The sequence below is a fragment of the Sphaerodactylus townsendi genome, linkage group LG03 (assembly GCF_021028975.2).
Source record: "Sphaerodactylus townsendi isolate TG3544 linkage group LG03, MPM_Stown_v2.3, whole genome shotgun sequence".
NCBI lineage: Eukaryota > Metazoa > Chordata > Lepidosauria > Squamata > Sphaerodactylidae > Sphaerodactylus > Sphaerodactylus townsendi.
The window spans coordinates 82341783-82351784 of record NC_059427.1 but is presented as its reverse complement, the minus strand read 5'-3'; the positions used below and the strand labels follow the sequence as shown (position 1 = coordinate 82351784).

At 42.3% G+C, this 10002-nt stretch overlaps 1 protein-coding gene across 3 annotated transcripts; it reads right to left on the bottom strand.

The window, feature by feature from the left end:
- Positions 1-463: 463 nt before the first annotated feature.
- On the bottom strand, positions 464-9688 carry LOC125429073 (MRN complex interacting protein). 3 transcript variants are annotated; one of them, XM_048489845.1, is made up of 9 exons: positions 9328-9688; positions 8617-8676; positions 7002-7099; positions 5742-5814; positions 5134-5249; positions 4822-4900; positions 4012-4089; positions 1481-1715; positions 464-1399 (listed from the first exon to the last, which is right to left on the bottom strand). In XM_048489845.1, exons 1-9 carry the CDS (start codon positions 9385-9387, stop codon positions 1197-1199), a joined length of 1002 nt encoding a protein of 333 aa, XP_048345802.1. In that variant the 5' UTR covers positions 9388-9688; the 3' UTR covers positions 464-1196. The 3 variants fall into 3 exon arrangements, with proteins under 3 accessions (XP_048345802.1, XP_048345800.1, XP_048345801.1); XM_048489843.1 differs by having other exon boundaries at positions 464-1715; positions 9328-9687; XM_048489844.1 differs by lacking the exon at positions 4012-4089 and having other exon boundaries at positions 464-1715; positions 9328-9684.
- Positions 9689-10002: the final 314 nt, after the last annotated feature.

Below are 10002 nucleotides of genomic sequence, written 5' to 3'. Positions count from 1 at the left end.
GGGGGAAGGTACATAGGAGACAGTGAGGACAAGACCATTGGCTGGCACTATGCAACTTGACCAGACTTTACCCTGGGGTGGGGGGATGAAATGGCCCCCACAAGTCCTTGCAGGTCCTCTATAACTACTATATTAAGTGACTTAAGCTGAATTACTGACAACAGTAACTGGTTTGTTTTCAGGTTACACACACACCTACCCATCCACCCCTTTATAAGGAAGGTTCATATTTATACCGGTAGCAGGAAATGGCTATTTTGCCATACAAGGGAATTACTTTTCTAATGCTGGGCTGACATACAAGTGAGGGGAGGTGGGTTATGTAAAGGATCAGCACCCTATTCCTATTACTTTTGCACTCTTAAAAATGGCAATCTAGACCTGAATTTATGTATTATGAGGTTGACCTGTGCCTCAATGTTTCTTCACCTCTTAGTAGCAAGTATGAATTGACAACAATAACTGAATGAAAATAATTTATTGCTGTGAAGAATTAGTTGTAACAGATATCACTAGATATGGAGTGCTGAGATTTATCAAATAGCTTTTACGTTTCCTGGATAGTCACCTTCATATAGCTGCCAATAGACCCAGTCTGATAAAGGATGAAAGCTATAGGATAAAGACCCTACAAAAGGTATCTTTGCAGAGCTGTGTTGAATACTTTTTTAGGAAGAGGCTTTCTTTTGGTCTATGGCCAAGCATAAGATGAGTGAAAACCAAAAAGCCCGTGTAAATTGAACTGAGATAGAGAACACACCTCAATAACCACTGCTTTTAACTGTTCTGCCTTTGTCTAACAATAAGCAAACACTGCATTTGATTTTTATTTGCTACCTGTCGTCTCAGGCTGTAGTGGGAAGGGAAAGGCAAAACTGAATTTTTGCTGTTGGAAATGCTTTTATGGGTTGGAGGGAATCTAAAGCACTGGCAATGTCAGAGAAGACCAATACTAGCTAATGGTCCTCATGTGTAAATAAGCTGTGTTATTGGGAGTAGTCCTCCACTACAGAACAGCAACACAACCTAATATACCCCTGCACCCGTGTTTTGAATAAACAACATAGCTTTTACATCATACCTTCTTTTTGAACTAAGGTTCTTCTAGGCATTGCAAATAGGCTAATAATAAATAAAACATGGCCACAGGAAACAAATCATGGTCATGCATAATAATTAGAATTCCTGTATATTCTTCAAAGGTAGTCATCAAAATCATCTTCAGTAGAAAAGAGGCTACTATAGCGACCTGTTGCACTAGAGAAAGCAGGAGAAATGGAGGTAGATTTCTTTGATACCATCTTTTGAAGATTAGCGCTAGAGAATGATGAAGAATCTTTGGAGTTTTTGGTTAGTCTGCCGGCTGCTTCAATATGCTCATTATCCTTCTGTACTTTATCTAGGAAAACAGAGACAGTCTGCTGTGGCATACGCTGACAGTCTGGGGGGCTATCAACGAAGTTGGCTATTATTTCATTACCTGGAGCAGCAGAGTTTTGGGCTTCTGGCATCTCATACTCTAGCATAGTATTAGTTAGACTCCTATTAAAAGCCTCTGATGAAAAAGATTTCTTCTGATTAGAACGAACAGCATTTCTTAACTCTGTCTCTTCATTTTTTCCAAGTACCAAAAGTTCTTCAACAGCAGAATTTCCCATACTTTTATTTGCAGCATTTCCACAGGTTTCTGTATCACTGAATGAATTTCTTTTGTGCTATCGGAGAACAAAAACAACAACGTTGCAGTCATACCCAATTACCACTTGGTCAACCATGGTGAACCTGTGGGCACCTTTAGAATTCTAACATGGCGGTGGGCACAACCAAAAAATAGCTGCCACAAGAGGCACAGCTAACCACAAATGTCAGTGTGTGAAGTCATGCATAACTCTGATTGTAACCCTTCAACATTTCAAACAGAAGCTGTGTTTTAATAGGATACCATTTGAAATTAATATATTGTTTTAAAATATTTTTCTTGTATAAACCTTCAGTCATGTAGTGCCTGATCCTTATGGTGTGGAGGCAGCTGATGCTGAAGTGACTTACAATATCTGCACAGCCAATCAAATTTCCAATGGTCAATAAGAATCTCTACTGGGTAAAAACCCAGTTTGGCCCCACTCACTTTTTAAAAACATTTGGTGGGAACCAGGAAAGGTTTCACGGGGTGCTAGGGCAGCAACAGGAACCACATTGAGGGCCCTGTCCTAGAAAATGGCCACAAGCTGGCATAAGCTGGCATTCTAATGCCAGTTCTTTGGAAGACTTCACCAGGGCACAATGTTTATACAGTAAACCTGGGTTTTGTTTTCCTTTGCTTTATATCATGCACCTATATCTCTTTTGCACACTTTCCTGCTTTGGGACAGTTCAGCACTCAGCTCTAGATTGCATGAATTGATCTGTTCTAGGGTAAGCAGCTGTTTGAAAGGTGATCTGCTGACCTTTCTCTGAGGTGGAGGGCATCTTCACAGATGGGTTATTTCCACTCATTCCTCTGGGAGGCAGGACTAATTCTAAACTTCCTGTTGTTGGTCCTCTATTGGCCCCAGGAACTCAATTTCGTTCCTGCCTCGCATGCATCGCAGAACTGTTCTAAATCTTACAACTTTCATATCCTTCTAAACCTAATTTTCTTTTCCACTTCTGCCCCTGCTCCCCCAGGAGCAATGGAGGATTCAGTGGGTGCTATTAATCTGCGCAATGAAGAGGTCAAACTCCTCTCAGAAGGGGACGAGGACTCCAACCTTCTGCCGCCTCAACAGCTGGCTCCAGTTTGCCTGACATGCTTGCAACTGTAGCCATCTCTACCATAGTTCCCACTGTAGATGGCATGCCTATTTCCCATCATCCTCACGTCGTGGCTTATCTAAAGGGAATTAGCAATAACCATCCTCCCCTGGTCCATAGGTTCCCTACCCAAAACACTACATATGTTTCTGTTAGTCCTCATGAAACCTCCGTTTGAGCCACTCTGGAAGTCATGCTCAAGTGTCGAGGATGAAAGTCTTATTTTTCAGTCATCACATCAGCCCATAGAGTATCCAAACTGGGAGCTCTCTCAGCCAGTAAGGGCCTCTGCGTCTTCCACAAAGACAAGGTTGTCTTGAGGCCAGATCTCACCTTCATCCCCAAGGTCAACTCCACCTTCTGCCAACAGGAACTGAACCTCCCCTCCCCTGCCAACAGGAACCACTGTGAAAAGGAGTGGCATGCTCTAGATCTTTGGAGGGCCCTGTGGATTTATCTGAGAAATACGGAGGCTATTCAGAGAATATACTCTTTCTTCATCTCCGTCACTCCTCCAGGAAGATGATGTTGAATGCTGCCACCAGTTACACCATCAAACAGTGCGTCGTCCAGGCATACAATACAAGCAAGCTTACACCCCCAAGGGGATAACTGCACATTCTACTAGAAGCGCAGCCACAGCAGTGGAATCCTGAGGGTCCTGAGATGTTATCAGATGCCACTTTTGGACATCCCATCTGTGAAGATGCCCTCTACCGCACAGAGAGAATGAAACCTTGGATACTCACTGTGAAGGTTCCTTGTTCTCTGAGGTTAGGATGGCATCTTGGCCCACCCAAAGAAAGATGTTCCAAGGACCTACAATGAAACAACTACACAGAATGACACCTTCATTCCAGCAGTACAGAACCAAGATGATTCTTCACCAAGGGCAGGATGAGATGGGCCTCTCGGTCCACTCATGGATGAATACACAATTAGATCTCCTCCTCCAAAATCCCAAGGAAGATGTATTTCCATCCTTCCAAGTTCTCTGACCCCTGTGGTTGTTTCCTAAGCTACATTCTGCCTTTATCCTGTCTCTATGTTTGCATGGTTATATGATGTTCTAAGTAGTTACTGTTTTCTGTTTAATGAGCTCTCTTGTTGGAAAGTTTTAAACTGAGTTCCTGGGGTCAACAACAGAAAATCTAGAATTATTCCTGCCTCCCAGAAGAATAAGCGAGAATAACCCATCTGTGAAGATGCCCTTCTGACCTCAGAGAAGAAGGAACCTTCATGGTGAATATCCAAGATTCCATTCTGCAGGGGTGTGGATGCAATATTAATGGGTACCTATAACAGCAATAAAAGCTTGCATTTGCTCACTGGTTCTCTTCCAAGATCCAAATATTACCTGGGGGAAAGTAACCCATCATCTAGCCGAGGCCCACCTACCCTGGGGGGAAGAGGTCTGGCATCTTGATATGGCCCACCCCCCCTAGGGGAAAGGGAAGGGGGACCTACCATCTGGTCATGACCCACCCACTCCTAAGGGGAGGGGTACATCTTCTTATTAATGGAACTTGCTTCCAAACAACACCTTTAGGAATGAAGCTATGAAGAAATCTACAATGAAGCTAGTTTGAACAGAGCTGTAGATCATTAATTCTTTTTTAAAAATCCAGTCCTGTTTCTCTGAGTATGACAGAATTAAGACACATTGTTCTCAAGCAAAAGTTGCATGAGTAGCTTCTATTAATGCTGATGCTTGTTGATGACTCAACGCTTCCATAGAAAGGTTAAGCACAATATCCCACGGAAATGCAGGCCAATCACATGGAGGGGAAGAACAAGTGTTAAAAGTATCAGGGAACCTGGCCTCTAATAGTGGTTGAAGGGAGCAGTAGTTAACCTATGAAGACTAAGCCAGTTCACTAAAAAGAGCATAGCTAACTGTTAAATACTGTTATTATGTATTTGGCAAAGGGTTTGAGTACAAGAGTCATGTTAATTATGCAGAACTTAGTTCTATATTTAAAGGTTCACGGTCTCGCAGAACATGAAATTTACTACTGCAAAACTCACATTTTTTCCAACTCCAGGAACTCTATTTTCTTCAGTTCTCTGAGAATCAACACTGTCTAAGCTGGTCTTCATATGTTTCCTAGTTGATATTAAAGAAAAAACCCCAGATGATTAACTTAAATAATTTGTGGGTGGGGAGAAAGCAAACAGATCTCAGACCACATTTTTTTGGTTATTTATTTATAGCCCACAGCTCTATACAGATATAGCAGCAGGTTTTCTGACAAGCTAATGAACATAGTATCATATTGGGGTTTTGTTAAGGAAGACTTTTTTTAAAAGGAAAGAAGAAGGAAAATAGTGTGCATGTACCTGGGATCTTCTGTTATGTTTTTCAGATAACAGCAGCTCTGTTTTTCTGTATGCAAAATTTTCTCTTCCTCCTCACATCTGCCCAGATATTTATTCCAACGGCTGACCTTTTCTTCCTACAAAGTTTCACAAAGTTTTAGATAAGAATAAACGGCTATAATTTATTTTGGTTTTACTTGTGATGGGATAAGACAATGATCCTTGAAGTCTTATTTGCACCCCTCTAACTTCTAATATGTACATGGTTGAATACTTTCTAAAATGTCTTCATAACCATAACTAGTAATTTTTTAAAAAAGCAGATCTTCTCACACAGTTTCTGTTCCAAATGCCACCTTTCCTGTGACACACTGCAGGTTTTCATAAGCAATCACATGCAGACAATTACTAAAAGCTTTCAGAGACCTTTTATTAATTACCCAATCTATCCAGCTGCCTGTCTTGTAAGATCAATTTTCTGCACACCGAGCAGATTCTTCAGAATATCCAAACAAAACTGTCAGATTACTTGTTATCAATCCTCAAACTTTATTTAAGGGTTTATGACTGGCTGTTTTTTATTTTATTTTGGCTTTGAGATGCTATTTATATGCTCCAGAGGGTCTTGCCTGCCAGTCCAACTGTTCTTCCAGCTGAGCAACTGTCTTCTTGTTATCTCTCTCTTCTGGTTCTTCAGTATGCCTAAAAATAAGTCAACATGGTTAAAGTGAAAAAAAGAAGAGTTTGGATTTATCCCCCCCACCCCTTTCTCTCCTGTAGAAGCCTCAAAGGGGCTTGCAAAACTCCTTTCCCTACACTGCTGAGATAGTCACTAACGCCATTGGTGGGGTGTGGCATGGCTCCACAGCAACTGGGTGTGAGTGCTACTGTTGCGCCAGCACTCCCCTGCCACAGGAGCTCATGCTAGTGCCTATGGGGGTGTTCCCGGGATGGCGCTGATTTTAGTTGTTTTCTGAGGGCTTTCAGTCTGTGAACACCCCCATCAATTGCCAGTGACTTACGCCAGCAAAAGACTATGCCAATCTCATTGGATTACAATAGTGAGTTCTTGGCAGTTCCTTGGTTTTGCAGTTTTCCCTCTTCTCTGTGGCCCCTTCCACACACGCAAAATAATGCGTTTTCAAACCACTTTCACAACTGTTTGCAAGTGGATTTTGCCATTCCGCACAGCTTCAAAGAGCACTGAAAGCAGTTTGAAAGTGCATTATTCTGCATGTGCGGAATGAGCCTGTGTTTCCCCATTCCTTTTTGGAGGGGATATAGCTACCTCAGCCGCAGTGGATAGGGCTGCAAATCATGAACACAAACTTTAGAAAACAAAATAAAAGGATGCAACAGTACAGATACATTTAACACAAAATCTGGGGTGAAAATTTGGGGAAAAATATTACGCTAGCATTTTTAGTAGGGGATGAACAGGAAATATGTTTAATTCAACAAAGAAGGATTCGTGTAAGGATGGTGTGCCAAAATCCTGCTAGACAATAGTGTGGCCTCAATGTGAACAAAACCTCAATTTACAGAAAATTTATAGATCGTGGCAAACAGTTTCACTTCCCAGTCATAAAGCAATAAGTTGTTCCCAGGAATAGAACTTTTCAGTCGATGTTGAACTCTCTATCAAAAAGAGCCAATATGCTTCAACAATTTCACTTTCCTCTAAATGCAACAAAGACCTTGGACAAACGCCTTCCCTCAAGGTTTCCAACACATACTGGAATTGGTAGAAACACAATTTAACTACAAGCTTTTATTGCATCCATGGATGTTGCAAGAGTGGTCATACACTTCCAGTTAAGGTGTGTTAAACAACATTTTTTATTTAATTGTAATAACAATTAACAAAGAAACAATTGCTAATGCCATACCAGAGCATATTGACAGGTGCCTGTTCCCTCTCTCCTAGCAGCAGGTTTAATTTTTGTACATGGTGCCTACAATCAGATCCAGAACCCTGGCCAAAAACCTAAAAAGAAGTGAAAGTCCTATTAAACCATACTTTCTACAACTCTTTAAGTGCTGCCTTAGCAAGGAAAGAGTTTCAAAACTTAACACTTTCTAAATTGATGAACACTAATGTTTGCAAAAAACAGATTTTATATACACACAACATTATACAGTAAGTATTATGTATTAAATTATGCATCTGTATAAAATATCTTTCAATATTTGTTTAAAGAGCGTTATTTATATCAGCAGACAATCCTCAGTCATCTAAACATAGCTGATTTCACAATATATTCCAATATATATCTCTAATTATGTTATCCAGGGAATAAGTGTTGCTTAATGGTTAAGAGCAGCTGGACTCTAATCTGGAGGTTTGATTCCCCACTCTTCCACATGAGTGGTGTATTCTTATCTGGTGAACTGGATTTCTTTCTCAGCTCCTACATATAAAGTCTGCTGTGTGACCCTGGGCTAGTCTCAATTATCTCACAACTGTCTCAGCCCCACCTACCTCACAGGTGTCTGTTGTGGGGAAAGGAACAGAACAAGTTTGTAAGCTGCTTTGAGACTTCTTACAGTTGAGAAAAGTGAGGTATAAAACAACTCTTCCTCCTCCTTCTAATGCATAAATAATGTAATCCGGGTTTGAGGGGGGAGCTGAAAGTACACAGGAGGCTGACTAGGCACGGCCCTCCAGTTGAGCACTGGTATGACAACACTGTGTTGGAGAAATGCTGGTGAGGGAAAGAGATGGATCTAGGCTAGGAAGAATTGGTTGACTTTCTGAGCCACTGCAGCCTGGAAATGTTTCTTCCCAACCAGCTGAACATTATGCCATCAAAAAGCTCATGAAAGACCATACAACAATAAAGGCCAAGAGCACTTCCACATGTGTAGCCCCATCCAAAAGCCCTAGAAGAGCTCAAGATGGTCACTACTGCCACAATCCCCCAGCCATTCCCTGACAGTAGTCAAACCTCCTCCCCCAGATCCAATCACTGCTCTCCTCCAGCACTATATGAACCACCCAGGACACCCAGAGTTCAGCAGGTAGAGCACACGGCATAGGACTGTCTCAGAGATCTCTTCCATGCACATTTACAAGGCACAGTGTTGAACTTTGCTAATGGGAAGCGCACAGAGAGGGTGCCTAGCGCCACTGAAGGAGCCCTTATCACTAAAAGCCAAGTGGGAGAGCAAGTCTATACTGTATAGCTGATATACCCCATCTCTGGTACCCCATCTCTGGAGGTCAACCTGAAGAAGCCAACACACACAGTCAGGTGAACATCAGTATCTCTGCTAGATGAAGATGCACTAGTTCATGATCCACTATTTCACCTTATTATGCTAGAAAGTGTGTATTGCAGTCTAAAGAAAGAAGTGATGTGTGATTACAATTTTTGCTATTTCTTGTTTAGGAACGGTGGCAAAGTTTTCTTAAAAGATCACAAATACTAGAAAAGCCTGAGAGAAAAGGAAGAGCCACATCCCTGTCTGTATAACCCAAAGAACAAAATTATCAGAACTCACCTTCAGTACTGACTGCTTTTCATCACATATTTTACAATTCCATTTTTTGCTCTTTTTAACCTAAGATGTAATTACAGGTAAAGTAATCAGTTTGCACATACACATCCAAGTCACATGATGCATCAAGCTCTCACTAGATATAGGTGCATAAATGTTAAGTGTTTTTCAATAGCAGCATATTTAAAAGTTGCAACAGCAGTTCTAATGATACCTTAGCATATAATCTGACCCAATAAATATAAGAACTATAAGAATATCAGGTAGGGGTCCTGACCAGGATTCACCACTGAATTTCTTACAGTTCTTATATTTACTGAAGATCTGATTGGCTATGCAAACACTGTGGCAGAGAGTTTTATTCTCTCTCACTCCTCCTTCCCAAAGTATTTTTTAAATTTCCCTTGTCTCCGCTGCACTTGGGCTTCCTCCTGCAGCGGCCAGTTTATGGTGACACCCCGCCCCGCCCCCGTAACAGAATTCCAAAGGTGCCCGCAGGTGCAAAAAGGTTGGGGACCCTTGGTGTAGTCCCACATGAACCGGGCTCATGTTTTTGAGACCTGGGCGAAACACTCCTTTTATTAATCAAAATGCACCAGTGACTTGTAAACACACGAAGTCCCCTCTTCAGTTCTTCAGAAATCTGCTTTTAGTCTACGAGAATCAGGCTAAAATCCTGCAACTTCGGCGTCCTCACCCCAAGGTTGCCCTTACCTGGTGGACTTGAAAAACATGACAGAAGGAGCATCTCAGTACTTGAAACTGCTGAGCCATCAGGAGCCAAGAGTTGGTGGCAGACGACACTCCAGTGCAACAAAAGCGGCTAACGAAATATCTTTGACGGGTTCCGCAAAGAGAGCACAAGATGTGTTCGCGGTGTTACTGCTCCAACGCCGAGCTCTGGAATTCCCTACTTTTCAGGAATGGCGCATTTGGCGGGAATGTGTGAATGCATATATACGGACGCCCGCCCGCCCGCGAGCGCGCGCCTCCCCGACTTCTTATGCGGCCCCTATTGGCCACACTGCCTCTGTGCAGCCTCGAAAAGTTCCGTTTGCACGAAGCCGCGCACTGAGAGGAACGAGGCTTCCCAAAGAGCCTGTCAGAAATGTGGGCGTGCCCGGCGGAAAGGAGTTTCGCTTTTCTGGTTGTTTTTGAAGCTTCAACTCTCTCTCTTTATCCCGGCTCCTTAGTGGTTAGAAACGGCGGCTGATCGTAGGCAACAATGGAAACATCCCGAACCATATTGTTGCAATGGATTGGATGCATCTTGTTCTGCCCCCTCCCCTGCACTTTGCGCTCTTTTTCTAACATTGTGAAAACGTGTAAAGGAAAAAAAGGAGGAAAAAGGGGGAGTTGGTTCTGAAAGTTTTCTGCTGTTGCCGCAGG

Excerpts from the sequence above, each read along its gene's own strand:
- LOC125429073 (XM_048489843.1), bottom strand. The coding sequence starts at position 9,387 with ATGGCTCAGCAGTTTCAAGTACTGAGATGCTCCTTCTGTCATGTTTTT. Across the intron at positions 8,677-9,327 it reads ATGTTTTTCAAGTCCACCAG|GTTAAAAAGAGCAAAAAATG; the intron begins GTAAGGGCAACC and ends ATTACATCTTAG. Across the intron at positions 4,901-5,133 it reads AACATAACAGAAGATCCCAG|GAAACATATGAAGACCAGCT; the intron begins GTACATGCACAC and ends AATATCAACTAG.